This window comes from Passer montanus, unplaced genomic scaffold (genome assembly GCF_014805655.1).
Source record: "Passer montanus isolate IOZ18808 unplaced genomic scaffold, ASM1480565v1 scaffold37, whole genome shotgun sequence".
Taxonomy (NCBI): Eukaryota; Metazoa; Chordata; class Aves; order Passeriformes; family Passeridae; genus Passer; species Passer montanus.
The window spans coordinates 69,214-96,493 of NW_024368485.1; the positions used below are offsets into that span (position 1 = coordinate 69,214).

Here is a 27,280-nt window from a genome sequence, read left to right on the forward strand (position 1 = left end):
GGTCGCTTCTAGGGTCGGTTTTATTTAATAAAATAAAGTACAGCGATCATCCGGCGCACCACCGGCGTGCCGGGCGCATGGGGCACTCCCGCCGCTGCCCCGGCCTGGGGGATAGCCCCCCTCCCCGGGCTGGCGACTCTACCTGGTGAGCGTGTGTGACCGGTACCGAGCATGCGGCCGCCGGAGCTGCGCGCCCCGGTGAGCAGCAGAGGAGCATGCGGGCGGGCTGCGGTGCCCGAACTAGCTAGGGACCCCCGGGGGAGGCCGGGCTGGGCAGGCAGACGGTGGCACGAGAACCGGTGATGGGGAGAACAGAGGAGGTGGTGTGGGGAGGTGCCGGGCGCTGCCCCGTGCAGCGCGAAGCCAGGGTGCCCAGCAGCGCGGCAGCCAGCTCAGTTGGAGGAGAGCAGGGAGCTGTGGGAGGACAGGTCCATGCTGCTGGCGCTCAGGCCTCTGCTCTCCGCACGGAAGCCTTGGGTGCCCTGGAAAAAATACAGTGCCCATGAAGTACCTGCAATCCACCCCCGTGCCCCAAAGCTGCCACCCCAACTCCTGCACCCCTTGCCTTGCAAGCCAGGACGGCCCTGGTGCCGCTGTCACACACAGTAGCTGCTGCCTTTGCTCCCAATCTATGGCTGAGCTTTGTGGGGAGGAAGGTGAGTCCTTGGAAGCAACCCCTTCAGATTTGGAGCTCTGACCTCAGACGAGGGGCTACAAGCTCAGGGGTTCTCAGCACTGCACCTGGGGCTCACTAATATGCCCCTCACCCCCTGCACTGCTGGCCACACAGCCCCCAGCCCCATGTGCAGTCCTGCACCAGCCCCACCACTCACACTGTGCTTACCTCAAACGAAGCATCACTAGACTTGTGCAGGTAATTTAAGGACGCAGCTCGTTTCATGCTATAAGAAAGCAGAGGAGAGCAGATGTGATCGTGCTGTGAGGGGTCAGATCCAGACACACAAAGTGGCAGGGCCCACACCTGCCCTGTATGCAGCCTGACCCTTGTACGTACCTGGTGTTCCTGGGCTCCAGGGGACCATTGCCCTGCAGTTTCTTGACCAACATCTCACTGCTCCTCCGTATCACATCCCGGATTTTTCCCAGGGAGCTGCTGCGCTGGAGAGTGCCACTGCCATCCTGGACACAGAGACACAAGCCAGGGTGATGGCTGAGTGGCACTGATCAGGCTCTGGCATGATGCTGATGAGTGGCTGGAACTGGCTCCAAACATCCTCTTGCCCACTTGCACTGAGGGTTTAGCCCTGGCCCAAGGCAGGCTTACTGCTCACTGCATGGGGTTCTCCACAGGACATGGTAACTGGGGAGTCAGCTGCTATTCTCTGGCTCATCCAGCCTGATGCTCCCTCCTGCCAGTGCAAGCTCAACATCCAGACAGGCTGCTGACTTGCTCCCAGCACAAATGGCACTGGCATCTGCACAGTCCTGCTCAAAGATGACACAGCTCCATCACCTGCAACAGCTCAGGCAGCAACTACCAAGGAGGTCCCAGTGGCCAGAGAGGCAACAAGCCCCCAAAATTAGGGATACTTTTGTCAGGCCAGGACAGGCTGCTGGGGCTTTCATTACAAGGATGCTCTCCTCATTTGCTGCTGGCTGGAGGCCATCCTCATCCTCTCCCTCCCCTTGCCCTTCTTCATCACACCATCACCATTCCTCCTCTCTGTCCAGCACTCACACAGATGCACTCCTGGTCCTGCAGACTCACTCACATCACACAAGACCATTTCACACTGCACACACAGCCTTGTCCCATATCTAACACCTCCAAGAGAATTAGCTTTGAGCCTTTGGAGCAGTTCAGGCAGCTCCACTGGGGATGAATTCACTGCACTGTGCTGCCAAGCAGGCACCACCTAGGCCCCCCAACTTTAGCAGCATGCAGCCCCACCAGCTGCCTCAGGAGGTGGCACTTTGCAGGGAGCTTTTCATGTCTACCTGCTTTTTCTGAAGACCAAAACCAGCCTGAAATCTTGTTCCTGAGCCTGTTTTCCTCCCACATGCCTCCAAAAGTCCCTAGTACTCAGTGAGGCACTCTCAGGCCTTGACAGGCTCCAGTCCACCTCCTGCACTTTGCTCTACATGCATGCAAGGCAGAGGTTGACAGCATGGCACCACACCATGCCACCATGTCATCATGCCACCAAACTCTTCCTCTGTGGCCTTGCCTGCTTGTTACATAAGGCTGTGACACCACTGCTGATGTGGAATTACTTTTGCTCTGATGGCTGGATAACAGCAGTCTTCCCTGCTCCTGCTGTGAATGGCTCCTGGAACACTGGGACAGAAGAGAAGGAGGTGAAGTGATGGCAGAAGCCCTTTTACTCCTTAGGAAGATGTGAGGCAGCCCCTTGGAAGCACTCCAAGTGACCAAATGCCTTGTGGCTCAGGCTAGCAGAAGCAATTACCTCAGCACTGTCCCAGCAGCTCTGCAGGCAGGCAGGGTCTCTGCCTTAGGCCAGTGACACCCTTGTGCTGATCATTACACATTGTGGCCCTTGGGGAAGGCTTTTCCAGTGCTCCTCTGCTCTGATCACCCAAACCTGAGCCAGCCCTACACTGTTCTCTAACAGCTGACCATGATTTTTCCTACCAGCAAACCTTTCTCCTGGTATTCCTCTCATCCCTTTTGGGACAAAACAAGTGCATTGAACCTCTTCACATTGTCATTGGGCTGAGGGTTTTCCATGTTGAGAGCCATATGTTGCTGCTGCAAAGGGACCCAGTCACCAGAAATGCAGAGAGCACCCAAAGCAGCAAAGTAAACAATTCAATTCCTGCACGAGGCATCCCGGGCAGGTTTTGAATATCAGTGTGTAGCATTAACAAAGATGGGGAGGTGTCTTTTGCCTCCCCCCCAGACTTGCACTGGGTCACCACTCTCCCTGCAGGGTACTGCTATGCCAGGCACTGTTGCTTTTCCCAGGGCACGCAAGCCAGGGGTGGAAGAGGGAACGCAGCTGGGACAGGGGAGCAGGACCATGGTACAAGGGCAGCAGGATCAGGTCAGGAAGAATGCTCTTGTATCAGAGCTGGAGGATGGAGCCACATTTCCCCAGCTGCAGCGATGCAGACTGACTGCAGACCAACACCAGAACCAAATGCTGCTGCATGCTGGGTTAAAAATAGCCTCTCTACTCCCCCCACTCCCTTTTCTGACGGGTTATTTTTAACCCAGAACATTTATGGGTTTGGTTTGCCGCAGAGCCCCCACCCCATTGCACCCACCAGGATGAGAGCATTCCAAAAAAAATAAGCAGCTCCACCACTGAGCTCCTCTTCACTGCATGCTCCCACCCTGCCTAATGCACGGAGGCAGAGGACTTGGGCAGATTTGGCAGCATGTAGAGCTCAGCACTGAGGGACACAATGGGGTATTTCTTTGGCTAAATAGAAATGCCAAAGGTTGGGGAAGGTCCAAGCTCAGATGCCCCAGGGCAGCCCTGCCACACACGGTTACAGAGCCGAGGTTAGCAGCAACTCCAATTTGAAGGACAGGGAAAAAGCACAGTGGAGCTGGGTCCTTCATCTCCAATGCTCAGCCTGGGAGGGGAGCCCTGGGGGCAGCAAATGCCCCTGTACACACAGACAGACACCAAGCACCCCCAGACCTGCTCCAGCAGCATTTGCACCCACCACCCCAGGGCTGACCGACGCTGGCCTACAGAGCATGGAAAGAAGCACAGGGCAGCAATTTGGGTCAGTCTACCTTTAATTAGAGGTATGGTTGTTACAGCACCAGGTCCAGGACATGGCAAAGCACAGGGGCAGGTGGCCCTGAGGTCCAAACACACCCTGCACTGGAAACTCACCGCTCTCCAGAAGCATGGAGCAGCACTGGGACAGAGAGGACAGCCCTGTGGCACTCTGCCCTGGGCTCCACGCCCCATGTCCTGAGGACAAGCTTCCTTTCAGTAAGCACAAACTCCAGGGGAGCAGCATGCATGTACCCCAAGACCTCTGCACCACCACAGGAAAGCCAGGCCCAGACAGACACAAGCACATTTAGTATCACAACCTGCCCAATGACTAGCATAAAAGGGGATCTAGCTAAATAAATAAGGAGTCCTGTGCTGGCCCCTGGGCTCTATCCTGCTGCCTACAACCTCCCCAGCTTTCTTCCCAGACAGGAGGGCCAGGGAGGTTCCCTTCCTATAGGAGGTGGGATGAGAGTGTACACTCAAGGATGTGAGACCCAAGACAGTGGAGATCTGGCCCTGGGACACATTCTATTCCCAGCAATGACTAACAGCACCAGACCCTGTGAAGGCCTGAAGCCATCAGAGGCACTTGGCCACCCCCACACCCCCTCAGGGTCAGCACGGTGACCCTGCTGGTAACAGGGTTACACATTTCCCACCCACTTGGCTAGGGACAGCCAGACTGCAGTCAGCCCCAGACCTGTGAGCAATCCAGCCCCTACCCCTGCAACAACCTCCCTCCAGCCATCCCATCTGCTCCCACCTGCACAGAGCACCTCCAGCCCTTTGCTTCCTCATATCCATCTTTACACCTTCTTTTTCTCCCAACCACTCTGCTCCAATCCAGGCCATTCCCCATCTCAGACACTTCTAATGATCTGGGGTCTACCCCTTGCAAAAACACTCTTTCCTCCTACCCCTCCTCTACCTTCAAGGAACAGCAAACAACTTCACCCCCACTTCTCCCACCAGCCACACCTAAGAACCCTGTAGCAATGGGGTTGATTCAGCCCTTAATGCCAGATGAGGAACCTGGCTATAGCATCCAGTCAGGAAGTTGCAGCCAAACATGCTTGTGCTGGCCAGTTCCTGCACATAGTCCTTGGCTGTTGCCCCCATCCTCATCTTGGATGTACAGTAGCTCTATGGGCTGCCCCACAGAGAGACCCACACACTGCTCCTGGGTCACAGAGCTCAGCAGGGAAGAGAGTAGCAAGATGGGGACTGCCCTGTGCTGCAGGGAGAGCCCATCTCACTGGGAACCAGCACAGGATTGCTACAAGGCACTAATATCAGCTAAGCCTACAGGCAAGAAAGCAACTGGGCACATGACAGCCCTGCCTAGGCCAGGCTCACTGTCCCATAACAGCCCTCCATCTTGGAGCCTCTGTAGAGATGGAGGGAACAAGCTAGGAGGACGTCTAGGGACAATGGAGTCAGCAAGCCTGGAGTGAAGACAATCCCCCGCAGGCCTGGGCCCCGGGGATGGGCAAGGGCAGGCCAGGGGTGGGGACACGCAAGGGGACGGTGGCGCGTCACCCTGGCCTGGGGGAGCTGGCAGCTCCTCGCAGATTCTTCCTGCTCTTGCTGGCCACGGGACTGGAGCTGGGCCATGTGGCCAGGCACTCCTCTGCAGGCGTCGCGGTGCCCTCGCGCGCCAGGAGGGTTGGGGGACTGGCGTGGAGCTCTCGCCGAGGAAGGAGGGATGGTGTGGAGGAAAAGTCGGAAGATACAACACAAACATCCAGGTGACTGCGGTGGAGGGGAAAGAGGGAGTCTCGGGAGGCATTTAAGCCTAGTGCACAGAGAGGAGAAAGACACAATTTACAAGGCTGTGAGGTTGTAGGTCACCTAGGGAGCAGGTGGGACAAGGCCCAGGCTGCATGCAGAGACCACAGGCCACATCTGGGCAGGGAGAGAGTCTTGTGAGGCTGAAACTGCAGCCTCACTTCTTTGCTAGTGGGCTTACTGGGTTGGCAGGAACAGCTTAGCTCAGGGAGGAGCAGCCTGGGTCTCCTGCTCCGAGGGCTCCTGCTCCTGGGCCTTGGGTACCTGCCAAGGCCTCTGCACCACGGAGCTGGTGCCAGCCCCTGCTCTCACATCCCAGTTACCTGGGCAGCAAGCAGCTGATCCAGGCCCTGGGGTGCTTCCAGAGCTGCCTATGGGCACAGGGCACCCTGGGGCCTCCCACAGCTCTGCCTGCAGCAGAGGCTGCTTTAAGGCAGCACATCTGAGATCTCTGGACCAACAGGAAAAACAGGCTGTGACAGACAGGAGCAGCAGGAGCTGCCTCAGCCTTCTTTTGCAGGGAGCTGCAGTGCAGTGCAGGGCTGCTGGCTCAGAAGAGAAGACTGGCTATGTGTGCAGCAGGCTGGAAAAGGAATCATGTGGCAGCAGCTGTGTCCCCCAGGGTGCTGGGCTAGCCCTCCAATCCTCTATTTACAGCTGTCTGGGTCAGGGAAGCTCTGCTAAGACCCCTAGGGAAGGGTCACATAAGCAGGGACTATTCCCTGGGACTGGCTGTGGCAGAGGGTGGCACTGCCTACCTGCCTCAGGATGATCAGCTCAGAGACCATCAGGAAGGTCTCCCTGACCATCACCAGTGCAAAGAGATCACCCAACACCAAGCACAGTCAGGAGGAGCTGCAGAAAGACACCAGCCAGCAGAGGGACCAGGTGATTCTAATCCACACCTGCAGCCCTCCCTCTGTGCTTGTCTAGCCCCCTTACTAATGCTGAGTGCAGGGGCCTAGAGTTGGTGCCTTGCCAGAGCTCTTTGGTCCTGATGCCAAGACCTGGGGCAAAGGACAGCCTTGCATCCAGTAAAGCTGCTGGGTCCACCTGAAGGTCTGTTTTTCAGATCCCCTTCAGACACCTCCTGTGTACAATCCACAATCAAGAGAGCCAGCAGGCTTCAGGCTTTGGGTGTTGAAGGGCTGTCATGGCAACAGGGAAGAAAAAAGAGGAAGAGAGGGAGCTCATGCAGGTGGGGATAGAGCAGAGCCAGGTGGGGAAGGGTTAGTGACAGCAGATGTGAGGGGGCAGCAAAGGACTCTGTGTGCTCAGTGCCTTCCCTATGCCAGGCTGCAACAACCCCAGCTAGTCTGTGCTCTCAGAGTTTGCAGAAGGAATGTCAGCATTAACAGCTCTAGCAGCCCTTGAGCCGAGCACCCACCAGCACCATGCTCACTTGTTCATCTTCTCCATCCTCCTGCTTGCAGGAGACAAAAGGCATCTGTTCCAGCCCTGGATCACTACCTTTCTCCAAACTCAGTGCTAGTGACCAAAGTCACCTTCAGCCTCAGAGCAAACCTTGAGAGGTTCAGGTTGACCTGTCTGTGCCTCAGCTAACATCAGTCTCTTGCCTCCACTGGTCAGCCCAGCTTGCCATCCTGCCAAGACCTGCCTTTTATCCCCTCTGCTTAGCCAGAACCTGCTTAGGGCACAAGACCAGGAGAGGGGGACAGCAAAGATGCTGGCTACAGACTATTCCTGTGCCCTGCAGTCAGTCACTCAGTCACAGACACACCAGGCATATCACACACACACAACCCTCCCCAGGCTCAGCATTGTCAGTGGCACAGTGCAGGACAGACAGCCAAATGGCTCTCACAGGCTGGGTGAGCCCAAGATGGGGCTGATGCTGTCAGCCAGGGCCTCCAGAGGGGAGCAGCAGGGAGAGATGTTAATAAGGTTACAAGGCTAAGATTAAGGGCAGACCAGGGCCAGTTCATGCTGCGCACTGCCAGGGCCTGGCAGCTCCCTGGAAGCAGGAGCCCTCAGCTGGGAAGATCTGTTCTATACACCAGAAGCCAGACCCAGACACGCACCTTTGCGGGCTGGCTGGCTCATGCCAAGAAAAGGGAAGGAAATGTGCAGGGAATGAATGGAGGCAGACAAGGATGCCACGACAGGCCACGCGGGGACAGCCCTCAGCCAGGCTGTCCCTCCCCTCTGGCAGCCGGCTGAGGCCATTCTTGATGGTGTCTTGTACTTACCCCGCTCCATTCCACGCCCATACTCACTTCCTCGCTACCGTCTGTGGCATTCTCGTACTTGACACTGCCCCCCAGGCTCCGGTGCCTCTCTGTGCCATCCCCCTCCTTCAGGATCTCCACCACCTTCGTCTGGTTGATTGGGTCAATGCCCTGCAAGTAGGAAAGGATAAGGAAGAATCGTGTTTTGTCTTTACATGTTCCTTCCCTCTGGAGATCCACTGTGCCATCACTGTGCTTGGTTCCTTTTCCCTCTCTTGGCCACTGCCCCATCACAGTCAAAACTGCCCAGCACAACCAGGATGGAGCCAAATGCCATCCTGCACTTAGCAGTTTCTGTCTGAACCCCCAGCTCAGTGAGTCCTCACAAGGCCATAACCAACCCTATGGAACAAGGGCTCACTACCCCAAAGCTGACAGCTTCTTTCCTTCACATTCTGAAGTGTGAAGGATTCAGCTGTCTTTCAGTCTTTCATGCTAGGTGCTTACAGCTCCTGCTTTATTATTTGAGGATTGAGAGGAGTTTAAGACAAGAGGTATTCTAAGAAATTCTAGGTATTTTTTGCCTCTGGACAAAAAAAAAATAGTATGAAGAAAACATCCCAGTAAGTGTAGCCCTCCCCAGTAGCTGACAAAGCCCAGGAACCTGCCTTAACCCTGCTGCAGTATTTCTGCACTCAGTGAGCCATGCCTTCCCCACTCATGGCCATCTGCTCCATCCACGCACACATGCGCCACCCCACACACCTACACACGTGTGGATCTCCGCACAAATGCATCCCCAAACACCGAGGCCCTCTGGTGTCATGGGAACACAAACCAAGAACATCAGAGAGGCCCAGGAGAGTCCCTCACCACACCCCAAGCAAAGGCAGGGCCACCCCCAGCCCTGCAATGCCCCCACAGCAGGGAAGGTCCCTCTGGGGTTACCTGTCGTCGGGAGCGAACCGCGCACTCCTCCAAGGTCTCGGCTGCCTCCAGCTTGCCCTGGCGCCGGTACAGCGCACCCAGGTTCCTCAGAGTGGTGTTCACAGTTGGGCTGTGGTAACAGAGGGAAGGTGAGCAGGAGCCCTGGGGTCACCCCCCCAGAGTCCACAGCTGCCCACAAACCAGCTCTTACCTGCTAACCTTACAGGCCTTGTACCAGCCACCATACTCAGCATAGGGAGCACTGTCTCTGTGCTTGCTCTACAGGGTGAGGAGAGAAGAGAGCTGTTAGTCCCACATCTACTGCCCTTCTCTGGCCTGTGCTCTGCCACCAATGCCAGGGTCAGACCCCAGGCTGCACCCCTGCACCAGCCCAGCCTTTGGAAAATATGCAAATGCAGTGATGAAGCCCAGCAGCTTCCTGATAGGAAAGTTAAAAACATGTTTGATGCAACAGATTTGGGCCACAAGCAAAAGGGATATCCTAGTTTCAGGAAGGAGCACAATCCCATCTCCTTACCCACTTCCATGGTACCAAAGGCAGCAAGGACAGCACAGCCTATTCTCATGGCATAATGGAGGGCATGACACCCCAACCAAAATGCAAAAGGGAGACAAAACCCCACCAGCATGCCAGTCACCATGGGCACTAAATCCCTCAGCCAGGACTAGCAAAGGAATCAGCCAGCCCCATCCCAGCCTTTGGCTACAAGGTCAGGCTTGCCCTACAGCAGCTCAGCCCAGTTAGCTGTCCCTTCCCATGCCCAGCATTTGCATCCCAAAGCTGCCTAGCTGGCCCTGTCCCAGCCAGCTGCAAACGGGCTGCTGGCCAGAGTGACAGCACAGGGGGCAGAACTTGATGCTCAGGGAAGATCTGGACAATCTGCAGGGCAGTAGATGCTAGCCCTGGGTATGTAGGACCATGGCACCAAGCAGGAGCAGGGGGCTACTGCTCCACAGCACGAGTTACCCTCTAGTCCAGAAGAAACTGTCTCCATGGGGAGCATTGTTCTCACTCATTCCCACAGCACTTCTCAGCTCTTTATCCCACATGCCAGAGTCTCCCTGTGCCATAGGCACATATAGTTTTCTTCACACCAGAGCCTACACAGCCTGGGCAGGCACCAGGGACAGGGGAGTTCAGGACTCAATACATCTCTCCTGTAGAGGCAGCCCTGAAGGGTGTCTGAACCTAACAGGCAAGGTGTCCAATCCTCTGGGGCAGACAAAGCCTTGAAGGCCAGGGCTGCCAGCTGTGCCCAAGGCCCTGCTGATGGCATGAACTGGCCTTCTGCTGCCAGGAAAGTGGGGCAAGGGACAAAAGTAGCCAAGCTCCGCCAGAGGAATTTCACACATTTTAACAGAAGATATGAAAACAGCACAAGGCACAGTACAACAGCTCCAGCTCCTGGGCCAGGAGTACAAGCAGGTCTGTGACTACAGCTGCTGGCTGAACAGGAGTGCCAACCCTGCTTTGCCATGGGGCACAGACACAGCTGCCGTGGGGAGAGGAGCCCCAGAGTCAGGGAAAGAGGTTTAGACCTTGCCTAAGACTCACATGTAAAATGAATTTCTTACTCCAACCGTGAGTCTCCCGGCCTGCTCTCTTGCCCCATGGCAGTGCTTGCATTATCTGGAGCACACCTTCATACTACAGCTATCTACATTTGATCCCTAAATTCTCCAAAGATACCGTCAGAAGAGTCTCAGTCCCAGAGGGGGCAATGAGAACCCAGTCTCTACTCCAGCTTGGATTTCTCCAGGATGGTGCTGCAGCAAGTGCAGACTCTTTGCAGCAGAGCCTTCGCAGTACAGCAACCAGAACAGTGTAAAGCTGAACAGTGCCCTGCATGGGGAGCCATGCAGAGTGGTTCAATGGGAAGGCACAGGATGCTGTGGGAAGCACCTGCCAGTGCCTTGCTTCTAGAGCTGATAGGATGGGACTCATCAGTCACTAAGCCAAGCCTGCCAGACTGCTGCCTGAACCCTGGAGGGTTGGGGACTGTTTTGAGGGCAAAAAAAAGGAGAGTCCCACTGCAGGTAGAGGACTAGATCAGAACCCTTCCTTCTGCTGATTCACTGGCCTGCCAAAAAACAGATGGGGCCTTACACTTGGCAAAAGCCAAAACACAACTACTGCATTTATTGACCACAGAACAGGGCTTGGGCTGCAGGAGCAACAGTAGCTTCGCCTTTCAGCCTAGCCCAAGGCAAGCACAGTCCATTTCTATACCCTTTCAGAGGCCATCTAGGGCCCACCTTGTGCAAACACCCTTGTCAGATATGGCTCCATTTCCTAAGCAAGGTGACAGCAACTTTTCTTCTTGACCTTCATTTTTTCTCTAGACTGCCTTAGAGCTGCTTTAGAAGCCAGTTATGCTCTGGGTACTGGCAGCTCTTTGGAACAGAGTGCCAAGGCCTTGCAGCACAACCCTCTGCCATCTGCCATCTTCCATCATCTGCATGCCCAAGAGGGATCAATCACTAAAGCAGAGAGAGCATGCAGCCATGGCCGAGAGACTGAACAGCCCTGCCCAAGGAAAAACACCCTGCTCTCTGATGGACCTTCCCTCCCTGCTGGCCCAGGGAGCAGCAGTGTTGTATCCCCTATCCCCCCTCTCCAGATGCCTCCTGGCCTTGGTAGCTCTTCAGACTGCAGCTTCTCCAGGAAGGAGGAGATAAGAGATAGGCTGTGGTAGGAGAAGATCAAATCCTCTGCAATCAGACTCACCTTGCTCATCTCCTCTCTCTCCTCTGCATGCATCCAGATTGGCTTGTGCTCATCTGTGTCGGGAAGAATGCAAAACAGGTCCACTCACCACCCCACACTGTCTGCCTCCTGTACAGCCCAGCACTCTGTCCCCAAAGCTAGCATCTCATCAGAGGGAAGTGACACTTCAGATCCTCCCCCCGGTCCCTGGCCCAGAGTCCCAAGAAAGTCAACCAACACTGCAAAGGCAGGACAAGGGAAGGAAAGAACAAGTCCTCCCAGCTGAAGTACAGGTGCCAGGTGCACTGGAAAAACTTCAGCCTATGCTTGAGCATGATTATGCCATTTACTATACCCAAGCCTGTAAAAAGACTGGGTTAAGACTCCTGAGAGAAGAGGGGGAAGAGCATAACACACTAGAACAGCAGCATCTCAAGGGATGCCCAAAGCAGGGGCCCTGCAAGACATCCCATCCCTCAGTCTGGGCAACACCAGAACCAGACAAGTCTAGGCTGAGAGCCAGGAAACCCTCCCCTGCCCCAAGGGCTTCTGCTGTACAAACCATCCACAGAGCCAAACTCCTTCACGTGAGCACGGGTAAGGATCTCCTTATACAGCACCTCTGCATCTTTGTATTTGCCTTGCTTCAGGTAACAGGAAGCCTGCAACCAAAAGAAAACAGCTCCAGCCCCACTGGGAAACGGATTAAGTCTGCCCACCTCTTGCAGCTATTGCTCTGTCTCTAAGCAGCAGGCAACGCTCCCCTCTCCCACAGCAGCCCTCCCCAACACCACATGGCCTCTCCCCAGAGCCTCACCAGGTTGTTCTTAGTCTTGGCCACATTGGGGTCGTCAGGACCCAGGCAGCTCTCGTAGATCTCCAGGGCCCGGCAGTAATAGTACTCCACCTCATCATACTTGCCCTGGTTCTGGCACAACAGGGCCAGGTTGTTCAGCTGCTTGGCCACATCAGGATGGTCTTTGCCTAGAACCTGGGTGAATAAAAGAAGAGAAGCCACAAAGACTGGAGTGGACTCTTGGAGTTAGTAGACGCTGGAGTCCCCCCAGCACATGCCTATGTCAGACAAAACCCAGGGTCTGGAAAGGAGGAGAAATTCCAGCTTCCACCTCCTGGCAGGCCTCTCTAGGACTGCAAACACTGGACAGACAGGAAAGGTGGTGGCAGAATCAGCAGCTGAACACACTAGATAGGCCCTGGATCTCCCACATGCATTGAGGTAATGGGAGAAAGCCCACAGAGAGAGCTGAAAGGAGGAAGAGCATGGCAGAGTCATACCTTCTCACGGATCTCCAGGGCTCGCTTACACAGCGGCTCTGCTTCTTTGTACTTCCCTCTCTTGCCATAGAGAACAGCCAAATTGTTCAAAGTCGCTGCCACCTGCAGAGACAGAAACTTCTCCATGAAACAAAGCAAATTCCAGTGAGACCAAACAAGGGGCACAAGCAACAGTAACAGTGACTGTCACATTTCCTCTATGCCTGCAGTACTGCTGCTTCTCAAGAGAAGGAGGTCCAGAGACAGAAGGCTGCCCTGCCTGTATTGCAGGATCCAAGAGAAGCCAACTCCTTACAGGCTGTACTGAGGCAGCCAGCAGGAAATACTGAAGCAGTAAAACACTGCTGGAACAGTGCCCCAGCAGCACCCAAAGGTGAAGGGGAAGAGGAGAGAGACACTCACCGCTGGGTGGTCTTTGCCTAGAGTCTTCTCACGGATGGAAAGAGCATCATTCAAGAGGTGTGCTGCTTCTTTGTATTTGTTCTGATCCCTGCAGTGCAAAGTCAACCAGTTATCTAGGATTTGGACATTACAGCCCAGAGCAGGCAGAACTATGAACAGTGCTCCTTCCACACAGATCCACAAAGTCCTTTCTTTCCCTCCTCCTCCCTGCTTTTGTCAGTCCCTAGATATATCTGGGAGTTTGGTAAACCAAACACCCCATCTAGTCTAAAACCTTTCTGAAAGGCAAACCCTTGGAAGCTTGGGGAGCCCCAGGATGTGCTGTAAAGGGAAATAGGAGATGCAGAAAGCTGTCCTGGCCCAATCCTGCCCTTCCCACCATGCTCACCTGTACACTAGTGCTAGAATGTTGAGCATGGTAGCCACATCAGGGTGATCATGGCCTGATGTCTTCTCCAGGTCCTCCAGTGCCTGCTTGCAGAGTGGCACAGCCACCTCATAGCGTCCCTGGGAGGCGTACTGGATGACAAGGTTGTGGAGGGTGCGCAAGCGTGCCGGAATCTCATAACCTCCCTGCTGGGCAGCTGCCACGGCACTGCTGTGCTGGTGGGGCACTGTGGGCACAGAAATAAACACGGCACAGTTGGCCCAGCAGGCTTGAACAGAGACAGGCAGCACCCATGCATGAGCAAACACTTACATCCAGGACCATGCTCCTCCTCCTCATTTGGGAATAGGTCATCCAGAGAGTCCTTGGTGGAGTCACCCTCCTTCTCCTCCTGAGAGGATGAGAATTACAAATATTGTTGGTTCTCAGCACAGACAGCATCAGCCTGGGCTGAGTTAGTTGCCAAACTCTCGGCCATTCTGCAGCTCAACACATTCAATTTTTCCTGCCATCTCTGCCACCATCTTCCCCCACAGAAGAAAATTCAGAGACTCTTCCCCATGCAGGCCCCCTTTAGCTACAGGCATTGCTGTGCATGGGAAGGGACAAAATCCAGGGCAAGGTTATCATGAGATAACATGTAGGCAGTTCTCCTGGTCCAACCCCCCAGACCCACAAATGCAGCTGCTCAAAAGGACTGGGGCCTACCGAAGGCGAGACATCCTCATCATACTTCTTCAGCTGGTTCATGAACTCAAGGTGTTTCTTCTCCTCCTCCAGCTGAGCCACGGTCTGCTCACTACGCTGCAGCTTCTGCTGGGTGTTGGCAAGCTCATCACGCAGCCACTGGTTCTCCTGGCACAGTCTCCTCACCTGAGCACGCAGCTTCTGCTTCTCCGACTCCACAGCGTTCAGATGGTTGGACAATGCCATCATCACCTTGTTAAGAGTCTCAGTCAGTAACAACCACAGTCTTGTCTCTCCCTTGCATGCTTAGAGTCCACCCAAGCTAGCCTTCTACACTTAGCCCCTTCCCACCCCTCTAGTTTATGGGAAATGACCACATGCCTGCCCTTCCTCTGTCAATCCCAGATAGCACCTCAGGGATCACCCCCCACTCTCACCTGAGCTTCTCCAAGCCCTAGTTCTATCATCTCCACTGACTTGCGGAGCAGGTTGGATTTCTCATGCACGAGATTGGCTTCTTCATCCTTCTTCAGGCACTTGATGGTCTCCAGCAAGCTGTGCAGGATGGAGTTGTGTTCATTCTTGAGTGCTTCCAGCCCTTGCATTACCAGTTTGGTGTTGGAAATTATCTCCTCTTGGCTCAGCTTGTCCAGTTTCTCCTCCCTTGGGTACACCATGGTGGACATAGTCCTACTCCTGCAGCCCTGCACAGAGACCAAGACAAAACCTGAGTGCCCCAGCGCTGTTTCAGAGAGTCACTAGCAGACACAAGCACCACAACCTCCTTCAAGCAGTCAGAGGCAGCATTTAACAGACTGTCTACTCTAAGCCCTTCTCCTTCATCTTCCCCTCTCCCTCTGACAGCTGTCAGGGCACGTGCTCTGCTTTTGTGGCCGGAGTGCTGGCAACCAGCGCAGGTGGCCTGCAGGGACAGGAGACAAAAAGGGGACAACCAGCGGTGACCTCCAACACCCCCACACTCCCAGCAGGGGGAAGACTAATTTAGCTTCCATTTAAGAGCAGAGATTTGTGGTTGGCAGCTGGGGTTGCAATCTATACACCTTCTGCCCACAGACCACTGATGCAGAGAGGCTGTCAGAGCTCAGCACCTCTTCTGACTGCAGAACAAAGGGAACACAAAGTGAGGATGCCAGCTCAAAGCTTTCTGTTTCAAGGAAAATCTCCTAGAGGAGCATCTCAGACAGGAGGGCATCAGTGGTATTGCTATGCCAAAATATTGCCAGATATTGTGCCAAAATACTGTACCAAAATATGACCAGAAGAGTACATCCTGAGGACTGCAGCCTCTGCACAGAACTGCCATTGTGGCACTGAGGGACATGCCACCAGCAGGACACACCACACCACTGCCTGACTGCAGACACTCACATACACCAACAGCTACAGTCACACTAACACAATCCTTGTGCAGGTGTTGACTTGAAACACCAACAGCTTTTCCATCTTCATTCACCCTGCTGCCACCCCAAGGACTCCTCAGGATGGCCTAAGAACTCTGCAGTCCTTCCCTGTCCTGTTCCCCCAGACATACAATGGGAAAGTCCCCAGCTACTGCCTTTGCACAGCGACACCAAGTGCTACAACCTGCAATGTTAGTGTGGCTGCAAGATCCCTGGGTACAAAGTCCAGCAGCTAGGGAAACACAGCAGGCAGGCAAGAGCCCTAGCAGCAAGACCCTGGCTGCTCCAGGACTCGCTCATTTAGCACAGTCCAAGCCTCTCCCACCAGCTGGGCCACCCCAGCAACCTCCTCACATTACTCAACAGTAAAGCCACCTCCCACCTTGCTATCAGGTCACTCCAAGACCAGCCTCCAAAACCCTGCACAGGCAGCACCTGCCCAGCAGCACCTCCTTGCTACCTGGAGCTGGCAGAGGCCTCTGTAACCTGAGTGCCCAGGGCCCTGCTGCCTGGAAAACTGCCCAGAAGCTACACAGGAGGAGGTGAAGGAATTGCTGCCAGCAGATCTGCCTTTGACCTCCTGCTGGACCCACCTCTGCATGGTTTGAGCTCTTCGCTCGGCAGCTGCCTTGTGCCTGTTTTACTGAGAGAACAGAAATACTGTCCCAGCTACAGGAACAGAGCAAGCAGAGCTCCCCTTTCTGGCAGGCTCCTCCTCTCCTCACCTGTGCACTCTATCCAAGTGCAGGGAACTACTGGGGAATGGGCCCTGAGCAACAGAGAGGCACTTAAAGTGAGGATGACAAACAACACCGGGACAGTTGTTTTAAGTACACACATCTCATTATTAAACCCACTCATCTCCTCCTCTTTAGCCTCACTCTTCCTCCAGTTATTTTATAGGCCTGAACTCTCCTCTCAATTCTTCTTTGGTTTCTGTTCCCATGATGTACATCCATCCCTCAGGAAAGGGGGGCCAAACCCTCAACTCACAGAGGAGACCTTACTGAACCCCTCAGCAGGGCAGAAACACCTCGTGTCTCTTGAAGACTGGATTTCTGTTCACACCTCTAAACGAGAACTGAGTCATCCTCCCCCAAAGTCACAATGCTGACTTCATATTCACTTCATGATCTAGCATCAGCACCAATTCTGAGTCATTCTTCACTTTATCTTTCACTTTTGGGTATCTGTCATGCTCCACATGCAGTTAACCATGCACATTTTATACCAAAACAGTCTCACCTGGACCATGACTTATGCCAGTTTCCTTTACAGGAGATTATATGACAAGAATAGCATGAAAAACCTCATTCAGGTCAAGACAGAGGACACAGACTACTGGTTCAAAAGGAAAAATGGGCTTGCTGAGAGTTGGTTGCCACTCATACCCCATCTTCCAAACTCATTCTCCAGAAACTGGCAGCTAAGCACTCCGGTCAACAGTTGCCCTAGTTATTCTTTTTCCCACCTTTCTAACATGCCTGAAGTGGGATCAAGTGCTAAAGCAATAAGGAAAGCCTTGCTTAATGCAGACTTCTACAGAGTCAACAGTTCCCCTAGTTATTTTTCTCACCTTTCTAACACACCTGGAGTGGGATCATGTGCTAAAGCAATAAGGAAAGCCTTGCTTAATGCAGACTTCTACAGGCAAGCACAACTCAGGAAGAAATGTGCAACAACTCCCAGCCCCAGAGAAAAGAGGATGGCAACCCAAAGGGTGTTAGTACTGCCTCATATGGCCACGAACTCTGATGCTCTGAAATAGCTCCAGACAGCTTCCCAGGAAGGCTCAGCAGGCTGTTCCACAGAACCCTAGGTAATAACTGCTAAAGGGTTAAATGGCCCTATCACTGGTTCCAACTTATAAGGCAACACACCCTGACTCACTTGCAAACAGGAAAACAGGCAAGTGGGAGTTCTCTGGATCACAGGCAATGCTTGGGACACAAGAAGATACCCAGGAACAGCCTCATGCCCAAAAGACCAGAACTCTGCTCTGAAATTCTCACAGCTGAGCAGCACAAGTCCCTGTGGGTACTGGGGCCAACCGTATGAAATGAAATGCTGACAGTTTTCATGGCAGCATCACTTATGTCCAAACAGAGATCTTGCTGCCATCTTTAAAAAGTGCAATACAAACGCATTGGGAAGAGGAACATGTTACAGGATAAAAAGCCACCAGACCTCACACCTTGCTAGGTAACAGAGTCAGGCAGACAAGACCCAGATCCATAGAAAATCAGCCTCATTAATTCCACTGTACACAGAACTACTCCTCAACTGTGAAACTGCTGTGTGTTAAACCATTAGCATCTCTACTACAGCAACATTCCTTCTTCAGCCCTTCTAGCAGAAAATGCTCACGCCTTTCACAGTCCTCACAATCAACTTGTTTTTTGAAACTGCAAAGATTTCAGACTGAGAAGGAAAAATAAATCAAAACATCAAAATGTCCTGATCCACAGCATATAAGACTCATCCTACCCTGCAACTACATCCTCAGATCCTCCAAGGCATCCCAATAGAGGGTTTTCTTCTCTCACAGGCTGTACAAACATCTGTAACAACCTCAGCCTTTCTCCCCTAGGGTGACATCCTGGAAGCACAGCTCTGCTAGGTACCAGCATGTTTCCATGCTCAGCAGTGGACAGAGGATTGTCCAGGCTGGACAGAGGGTGCAAAACCTAAGAACAACACACAGCTGCTCAACAAGAAAACAATGAGGTGACTGCTGAGAAGTCATTTGAATGCTGCTACCTCTTCTAAAGCAAAGAAAAGCAACCAACACCACCAAGAGCTGACTTAACTTTCCAAAGCAGAAATTTCCCCGCAAAGAGCTTATTTTTAGTTCTCTCCAGTGCTGGCAGGTCTACCCTCAGTGCTCAGCCATCCAAAGAGGAAACACCTGCAATGGCAGCCAGTGCCAAGGTCAGACAGGCTGAGGCTGCTGTATATGCACTCCTCCTACTCCTTTACATTAAGTAAGGGGCCCTGAGTGTCCTTTACCCAGGCAGAAAACACTCAGAGGTTTTCTGCAGAGAGGAGGGGACATATCGTGGTTTGCCCCTTGCAGGGTGGGGCTCAGACTGGAACAGGAAGAAAGAATGCTTTTCCACCGAGCTCCTTGAGAGATGGAGAGTCCTGTTCCCAGCTGATCCTGCTGCAGTCCTCATGGACCTGCAGGTGTCCCAGCCCAGGTCTCCACCCACCCCTTTCTGCCCTAGTTGGCACGTCTTCCCTATTTACAGCGAGCTGCTAGAACAGCCTGCCTTTCCGACAGCACCCATCTCATCTCCCCTCTTCTGCTCCCGTTTGGAGGACAGGGAAGGAACATGCGTGCACGGAGCTTTGTGGCAGCTGCAGCAATCAGCCAGGCATCCATCAGCAATACATCCTGCCAGGCAAGAACCTTCCTCCTGCATTCAAGTGCATAACCGCGAAATCGCTAAGCATCAGCAATTTCAGCAGCTCATTTTTCTGCCTCTCAAAACTGCTCCCACATGCGAGACCTTTAAGAGGAAAGAGCTGGAAGCTTCACTGCTCCCATCTTCAACCCACAACATCTACAAGGATGCCAGATTAAATGGGTCCAAGTCAATCTTAAAGCTTAGGTTATGATGTGTAATGCTAGAAAAGACTATGGGAGTGGGGGAGGAGAAGCACTGGGGAAATCAGGAGTCAACTAAAACAGGACAGAGATCTCAGGTCTACAAACAACTCAACTAATGCAGTTCACTGCCTCTCTGCATGCACAAGACAATAACTGCAGCATCCTTCAAACTGCAGATAGTCTGCCAGCACTTTCTGTAAAGAAGTGAAACAGATTTTCAGCAGCAACTTCTTCCACAGGAGAAGGTGATCCAAGGATATAAGTGATGTAAGGTAGTTGCAGAAAGACAGCTGGAAAAAAGCTACCCGTGGAAAAGAGTAAATCCCACAGCAAGAGCAAGTGACCACATTTGGGAGATAGATAGCAATGGTTTCCATTTAGAAATGGAAACACAAGGCTTTGTCTTGCTTCATCATAATTGCCCCAGTCTCCTCCTGTGAGACATGCTTTTGCTACCTGGAGAAACAGCAAGGTTATACATTTGGGAAGCAAAACGACTTGATAAAAGCAGGGAGGGTTTTTTGGTTTGTTTGTTTTTCCTTGGACTTCTGCCAGCTCATTACTGTCAAGCAACAAAGGGTCTCTGCAATGACTGGTTGACCTCCAATGAAGCTAGAAGAGAGACTGCAAATAAGCGAGTCTTCACTGCAACAAAATCTAGACCTAATACTTTGGATGCTGAAAAATAAAATAACAGCAGTCAAAAGCAAACAGAATGACAAAGTTGCAGCCATCATAGAAGCTGTGTGATGAGCACAAATTTTCTTATTTTGATACCAGTGTCAGAAAGCAAACAGATTATAGGAGATTACAGTCAGCTGGCAGGGCCTCTGAGGCTTCCACTGCACAGCCAGGACACGCTGACACTGCCAGGAACACCTGCACACTGAGTCCACTGCTAGAAGAGCCACTGTGCTCAGGGTCACCACCCCAGGCCACCTGGAGCAGAACCACAGAAAAGGGACAAACCAGTGCTGCTGAGCTCCACATCCAACTTGGTATTTCTAGAGCTGCTTTAATCCAGGCAGAACAGGAAATGCTGAGGTTCAAGTGAGGCACAGAGCAGGACTGGAGCTCTGTGATGCTTGTTACTGCTGCCAGAAATGCCTAGATGCCCCTTAGAGCCACTAAGAACACACAAAGAGGACATCAGTCAGGAGCCAGCATTCTGGGAGGTCATACCTACCATATCTCTGAGCTGCAATTGTAAAGTCAAAAGGTGTCACTCAAATTCCAATGTCCATAATATTCTCTGCCACCAGTGGCCTCATAAGTTTCTACATCCTACTGCCAAAAAAAGGGGACATCTACAGTCCCATCTTCCACCCAAAGTTCTTTCCCAATGCCAGCCTCCAGCTCAGACCTTTCCTGCACTGCAGACAGTCTAGAGAGTTAAACCAACACATAGATGACTTCAAGTACTATAGAGGGACTCTTGCATTGCAACTTTTCCCTCAGTAAGAGTCTGGCCTGAGTATTACTTGAAGAGTATTACTCGGAATGAATGTTTAGAGGTCTTTGGTCCATTCCCTCACCCAAACCAGGTATCTGTGTATAACTAAAGGACCATCTCCCAAAACGGAGATCCCACAAACTCCTCAGACCCCTGTACCATGACTTAACCATCCTCTTGTGGGAGGCAAAAAAAAATAAGAAAAAAAATTCTTCATCTGAATTCCTCAGATAAACTCAATATGTTTGCCTTTAGTGAACACCTCTTCAGGACAAAGGAGCAAGGCACCGCAGCACTAGAAACTGATCCAAGGACCAAAGAAAGGGAATCAGTGCCTGCTTCCTTCCAGCAAGGTCCCACAGGGATTTTTGGATTCCCAAAGCAATCCACCTGCAACAACACAGCATGCAGTGAAGGCAAGAAGTGGTCTTACTCACATTCTCCTATGCCCCAAAACCAGGACTCTCCTTGGCATCCAGACATCTCCTCCCATGGCTTTGAAGTCATTCTCCAAGCCCAGAAAGACTTCACCCAACCAGTTTCCCCAATCCTCAGAGCCACATACAACACACAAGTTGACTGTGCTGTTGATATGCCTTGATCCCTGTCTGGGGGATAGGGAGGGCTGTCCAGGGATCATGGCCAGGATTGCTCCTTTCAGCAGCTGACACTGCCAGCTCTGGGTTTTTTTCCTAGATACTGGAAGGCTTGTGTTGGGAATGTCTGTGCTAACCAGCAGGCTGCAAGAGGCCCAGGGGACGAGGACTAAGGAACTAGATCTGCAGCTCAAGTCACAAGGTGACAGGAGCTGAAGGGAAAGAGCATGAAGGGGAGCCTCCAACACTCCTCTGTCCCAGAAGCCTTGGCTCCCTACCCCCCACAACCTCTAATAAAACACACAACGTCACATAACCTTCCTGAAACCCAGGGCAAGGGGGTGATAAGGTGGCTTTACAAGGACTTGGCCACAGTGACTCATGTTCACACCACCATAGAAAGAACATGGGAGCTCCCCACACTCCTCCCACCTTCCAGCCCACAGCTGGAAATGGACAAGACAAAAGGTATTGGTGTTTGTTCTGATTGACCAGAGCAAGCAATTCCTGCATTTTCAAAGCATTATCCAATTTCAGAATAGATATGTACTCTGAAGAAGACAGAACAGGTAGTCTGGTTGGCTTTGTATCAGATCACTCATTCCTTTCAATACCAGAAAGGTTTCACTCCATTTGTTACTACTAAAGAATACAGATACTGGAATCAACAAGGGTTAAAAAACCCCAACAAAACAAACAACAACAGCAAAACTAACCAACCAAAAAAAAAAATAGCACCGATTTTTGCCATTAGCAGAAAACCATTTTGCTCTGGTTGTACATCATATACCCCAGCTGGCTGGGAAAACCTGCCCCTTCCAGCAGGCCATTGGAATGAGAACAGCAGTCATCACCCCTCCCACCAGCAAGCTTATGCTGGCACCTCCAGATCAGCTGATAAGACCTTGTTTTTAAACTTGTTGGTGTCTGCAGCAGCTCACCAAATCCATTCTGCATCTGCTGCGCCTGGGACTACAGCGAAACACCATTAAAACATGTTTCCAGGCTAGTGGAGAGACAAGAGCTAAGCAGCTGGAACAGAGCCAGGGCAAGCATCTCTTCCCAGCTTCAGAATCTGATTGGGAGTCTCGCACTATAAAAAACAGAGCGAGAGCCATTACCTTGCCCTGACAGCATGAAGCAGTATTAAAGCAGGCAGAGTAATTCCCAGGAGCCAGTGCCTTTGCAGGCATCTGTCTAATGTGAGGGCTGTGCACTGGATGTGCCTGAGTTGCACACAGGAGATAACCAGGATGCAGATGGGAGCAGCAGGCGCTCTGGAGCCACTCTGTGTGCCCTGAAGGGCTCTGGTGTGCCCTTCCTCCCTGGTGTACCTGGGGCACCTGCAAAGACCAGCTGACTGCAGGCTGCAAGGCTGCGCTACCTTTTCTAGAAGCAAAAAGCTTTTGTAAACCACAGCAAGGCAGGCAAAGTCACAGGGACAAACCTCTACCTGTGAAACAAGCAGAGGACCTGTTTGTTCTATCTCTGGCTCAAGCTCTTTGAGGAGCTACATGGCTCTTTCCCAGCAAATTAAGCATTTATCCAGCAACTCTGCCAAGGTCAGTACCTTGCCACGTGTCCTTTGTGCCCCAAGAGCCATTTTGGTATTTGGGGTTAATACTGTTGTTTCAACCTGGACATTCCTCCAAAACAGCAGATGAGAGAACACATGCTTCCTGCTCCTTCTGCCAATTACAGCAGAGCACAGCCATGTTTATTTACCCTGTGTCTGAGCTGGCCAGATCTTTGACCTGATGTGTGCTGAACACCACCCTCTTTCCCCACGAGCACAGGCAGGGGTGGGTGTTTTCCACCTCTCCAAGGTGGCACGGCAGAGAGCAGACCAAGGGCACTAGAGGAGAGCTGAGCACGGAACTGCAGCAGAGTGCCAGATGCCAGCTATGCAAGACGCAGGGAAGCCTGCTGTTTCTGGTAATGTGCTGCTGCCTCCCACCATTGTGCAGATTTCTCCCGGCTGCCTGGCCAGAGCATTCTACCGCAACACCATCCCCCAGCTCTTCTTCAGACACCTCCTCCCAGGCGCATCCTCTCCTTCACAGAAGCTTTCCAGCGATTCCCCCAGCCCACCACCTTTGGTAGGGTGCACCTCCACTTCGGAAAAGCTTAGGAAGCAGTTAATTAACGAAAAGACGGTTTGGGGCGAAACAAGGCTCTTTGAGAGCTACTGCTGTATGACCTGCCTCCGTCATCGTTTCTCCGGCTTTGTCTGGCAGCAGGAGGCACGCCCGCTGCGTACCCTTGAAACAAACAAGCCAGAGAAACCCCTTCACCCCTCAGAACCACCACAGGGAAATCTGCGCCCACCTGACTACGTGAAAGCTTCACAAGGAAAAAAAAAAAAAAAGTTTTCATCAGCTCTGCCCGAAACTGCGCATCAAAGCGGTCCTTTGTTCCAGGGTGGCTGGGCACCCTGCCCGTCCCAGTCACCGGATGGGAATGTCCCCCGCCCCACGCCGCAGAGGAGCGGTACCTGGCTGCCTGCAGCGGCTTGTCCAGCGCCGGTGCTCGCGGAGGCGGCGGAGGAGCGGCGGCCGCGGCGCTGCGCGGCTCCGTCTGCCGCGCTGCCCCGGGAGCGAGCAGCGGCGCTCGGCAGCCAACCACACTGCGGCAGGGGGAGGGGAGGGATGCGGGCAGGCTCCGGCAACAGGACGGTCGGACGCTCTCCTGGGAGCGCAGAGAGCGCCACGCATGCCAAGCTCACAGCTCCCTCCTCAGGGATCCACGGGAGCCCAGCAGCAGGGCCGAGCCCCCGCGGCGCCGCCAAATGCTGCCCGAGCAGCTCCGGCCGCCACCGGGCTCCTGCTCCATCCCACCCTCCATCCTGTGGAGGAAGGTTTCACATCCTGTTCGGTACCACCCTCGCCTGCGTCCCCGCTGCTGACCCCATCCCGGCCCAAAGCCAAGCTGGTGTAGCTGCAGAGGGCACTCCAGCTGCGTGGCTGCTGCCGCTGTGCCCACAGCAAGGGCCAATTCAGGAGATCTGGGAAGGCTGGAGCCCTGTGGCGTCCACACTGCGCAGTGTGGGGCTGGGCCGGGAAGCACTTGTTCAGTCTCTGGCTGCTCTTCTCAGAGGGAGGACAATGACACAGCATCCAGCTTGGGTTGTTGCTACCGCCATCCCATGCATGGTAACACGCAACTGTCATGGTGCTCCCTACACCTGCCTGAACCAGCACTGGTGTTCCTGTCCTTCCCCACAGATTCCCCCAGAGGGATAGGGCTCCAGGCATCCCAGGAGGAACACAGCCCAGCCCAGCCATGCTGACATGCAGGTTCTCTCTTACCTCATCTCACAACACATATTTCTTTCCTAAAGCACCTTGCTGTCCTCCATTCCCTAGCTCTGGAGGGCAAATCTGGCTGGCGGTGCCATACAGCTATGGCACGCTTACATGTCACATAAGTTACATAGCAGAAGTGCAAACATACATTATTTGTGTGACACCGAAAGCCATTCCGGGCAATGAAGACACAGACTAATTATAGAGCAGCGAATCCCGCAGTCTGTGCCCACAGCCATGGCCGGGTCTCAGGGCTGACCCACAGCTGCCATGCACACCCTCCGCTCTTCCCCCGGCGGCTCCCGGCCTCCGCCGGCCGTCCCTGCGTGGCAGTGGGCCCTGCCCGCGGGGAGGCCGGGCGCACCGAGCCTGCGTACCGGGAGCTGCCCGAGCGGAGCGGGCACCGGCAGGGCTGCGGAGCCAGCGGCTCCCCCGGTGCTGAAGGGGTTGATCCCGCAGGGCGCGCCTCGCCGGCTCCAAAGTCCGCAGAGCCGGCAGCGCCCTTAGCGCCGACCCGCAGCGTTACGGCGGGCACGGCCCCAGTGCTGCCCTCGCCCCCGCTCGCTCAGGCAGCCCAACACCCACGGTGCGCTAGGACGGTCCCCGAGCCCCGCCAGCCCCAGCCCCAGCCCCAGCCCCAGCCCCAGCCGCACCACAGGGGCCTCCCCAGCTCCCCGCGAGGGTCCCACCGCCCCCGCGGCTGGCGCCCCGGGAAGGCCGCCCCCGCTCCGGCCTGCGCCGCCGCGCTCCGTGTGTCCTCCCCACGCCAGGGCCGCCGAGGGGAGCGACCGAGCCCTCGCAACGCCGCCAGTCCAACCTGCTGGGCACAAGCCGTCGATGGCGGTCCCGGTCGCTGTCCCGGTCCCGGCGGGGGCGGGGCGAGACCCGCTCGGGCACCACCCGCCCTCTCAGCGGCGCAGCCCCTTTAAATCCAAGATGGCCGCCGCCTCAGCCCTGCCGGCCGCAGCGCGCCGCCTGCCGGCGGCCCCGGCTCTGCCGGCGCTGGCCGCCTGCCGCGGGCTGGGCGGCTCGGCGCCGCGCTGCACCACCGACCCGCTGTGGAAGTGCCGGACCAAGTACACCGTGCGGCCCGTGGGCATGAAGAAGACGGGCGGGCGCGACCACACAGGTGTGCGGGACACGGGAAGGCGGGCGCAGGCGGGCCGCCGGGGCCGGCCGGGCGCGGGGGGTCCCGCCTGCAGCCGCTGCCGTGTCCCGCAGGCCGCCTCCGCGTGCGGGGAATCGGTGGGGGACACAAGCGGCGCTACCGCATGATCGACTTCCAGCGCCTGCGCTACGAGGAGGGGGCCCCGCCGGAGCCCTTCACCGAGAAGGTCATCAGTGTCCGATACGACCCTTGCAGGCGAGTGCGGGGTGCGGGCTCGGCCCCGGGCCCGGGCCGTGCCGCCAGCCGTGGGCCCCGGCTCAGCCGCGGCGGGCTCTCCGTGCAGGTCGGCTGACATCGCCCTGGTGGCCGGCGGCAACCGCAAGCGCTGGATCATCGCCACGGAGAACATGCAGCCCGGGAGCACCATCACGACCTCGCCTCACATTAGCAGGATGGCAGGTGCGCAGGGGGCAGGGGCAGCTGTGCCGGTCTTGCCAAGGGCTTGTCTGCTGCGCCTTGCCCAACTTGTCAGCTTCTGTCTTCCAGTGTCAGCCAGTGAAGGGGACGCGTACCCGCTGGGAGCTCTGCCTGTTGGCACACTGATCTGCAACCTGGAGAGCCACCCTGGGAAGGGAGCACAGTACATCCGCGCAGCTGGTATGGAACCCCCTCTTTGTAGGGGTTTGGCTGAGCACAGTGGAGAGGAGGGCAGGGGGCACTGCTCTGGGTGGCCAGTGACAGGGAGTTGCCATTTCATGTTAGAGGGCAACACATCCCTCCAGAAAAGCAGGGGCAGCTCTGCCCTGTTAATTCCTCAAGGCTCTGTCTGCAGCGAGAAGTGCTGCTGAAGTACAAAAGTGCTTTAGGGAGTTACCAGCATGGGGATGTGCTTGTCACTTTGTGCTGCTGCTCAGTGCAGCTGCCTCCTCTCTTGCCTTCTGCAGGTACTTGTGGGGTGCTGCTGCGGAAAGTGAACGGGACAGCCATCGTGCAGCTGCCGTCCAAAAGGCACATGCAGGTAAAGGAGCTCTGCTGTCCCTGGCTCCGCTGCCTGGGCACGCAACCGTGTGCCCCCAGGGAGGGCTGCAGCTCTTCTGTGTCCCCTAGGTGTTGGAGACGTGTGTGGCCACAGTGGGCCGTGTGTCCAACGTGGATCACAACAAGCGGGTGATCGGCAAGGCGGGCCGGAACCGCTGGCTGGGCAAGCGCCCGCACACGGGCTTGTGGCACCGCAAGGGTGGCTGGGCCGGGCGCAAGATCAAGCCTCTCCCGCCCATGAAAAGCTACGTCAACCTGCCACGGGTCAAAGCAGTGGAGTGATGCTCGGGGCAAATAAAGCGTTTTTCATGCCACTGCTGTCGCATTACTGATGTGTTTTGTGCACGGGGCCTTTCCTCACCTTCCCACGGGTCAGGTTCTGCTGTGTTCAGTCCCTGGCAGGAGTGGGATTGGTGGGAGGGATGGGTGCCGGGCTGTGGACTGCCTTGGCTTGAGTCTGAGGTTGGTGGGTGACCCGCTGCGGTCAGTTGGCACAATCGTGTCAAACCGAGCTGTGGGACACCCGAGCTCTTCTCTCACCCTCAGCTTGTGGAGGAGTGAAGGCAAGCGGACGGGAAGGCGGCTTCCAGCCACGGTGACTGGGAAGCTGCGAATCACG

General features: G+C 54.7%; 2 protein-coding genes across 7 annotated transcripts; one reads left to right on the forward strand and one right to left on the reverse strand.

Moving 5' to 3' along the window:
- Positions 1-2: 2 nt before the first annotated feature.
- Positions 3-25,468, reverse strand: KLC4 (kinesin light chain 4). 6 transcript variants are annotated; one of them, XM_039717110.1, is made up of 16 exons: positions 25,333-25,468; positions 14,565-14,831; positions 14,149-14,379; positions 13,753-13,831; positions 13,441-13,666; positions 13,053-13,140; positions 12,651-12,752; positions 12,172-12,345; positions 11,917-12,016; positions 11,376-11,428; positions 8,838-8,905; positions 8,648-8,756; positions 7,748-7,870; positions 1,016-1,140; positions 845-902; positions 3-482 (listed from the first exon to the last, which is right to left on the reverse strand). In XM_039717110.1, the coding sequence occupies exons 2-16, from the start codon at positions 14,811-14,813 to the stop codon at positions 393-395; spliced, it is 1,875 nt and encodes a 624-aa protein (XP_039573044.1). In that variant the 5' UTR covers positions 14,814-14,831; positions 25,333-25,468; the 3' UTR covers positions 3-392. The 6 variants fall into 6 exon arrangements, with proteins under 6 accessions (XP_039573044.1, XP_039573040.1, XP_039573042.1 ...); XM_039717106.1 differs by having other exon boundaries at positions 7,721-7,870; XM_039717108.1 differs by lacking the exon at positions 25,333-25,468 and adding an exon at positions 25,169-25,285 and having other exon boundaries at positions 7,721-7,870.
- On the forward strand, positions 25,338-26,975 carry MRPL2 (mitochondrial ribosomal protein L2). Its single transcript, XM_039717113.1, has 6 exons — positions 25,338-25,644; positions 25,737-25,878; positions 25,967-26,082; positions 26,170-26,280; positions 26,568-26,641; positions 26,731-26,975. Exons 1-6 carry the CDS (start codon positions 25,353-25,355, stop codon positions 26,941-26,943), a joined length of 948 nt encoding a protein of 315 aa, XP_039573047.1. The 5' UTR covers positions 25,338-25,352; the 3' UTR covers positions 26,944-26,975.
- Positions 26,976-27,280: the final 305 nt, after the last annotated feature.

Bases quoted from the DNA above. Each gene is read 5' to 3' on its own strand.
- MRPL2 (XM_039717113.1), top strand. From the start codon at position 25,353: ATGGCGGTCCCGGTCGCTGTCCCGGTCCCGGCGGGGGCGGGGCGAGAC. The intron at 25,645-25,736 runs GTGTGCGGGACA...CGTGTCCCGCAG, and splicing joins GGGCGGGCGCGACCACACAG to GCCGCCTCCGCGTGCGGGGA. The intron at 26,083-26,169 runs GTGCGCAGGGGG...TCTGTCTTCCAG, and splicing joins TCACATTAGCAGGATGGCAG to TGTCAGCCAGTGAAGGGGAC.
- KLC4 (XM_039717106.1), bottom strand. From the start codon at position 14,813: ATGTCCACCATGGTGTACCCAAGGGAGGAGAAACTGGACAAGCTGAGC. The intron at 13,667-13,752 runs GTAAGTGTTTGC...CTGTGCCCACAG, and splicing joins GGAGGAGCATGGTCCTGGAT to TGCCCCACCAGCACAGCAGT. The intron at 483-844 runs GTAAGCACAGTG...TATTTTTTCCAG, and splicing joins CTAGTGATGCTTCGTTTGAG to GGCACCCAAGGCTTCCGTGC.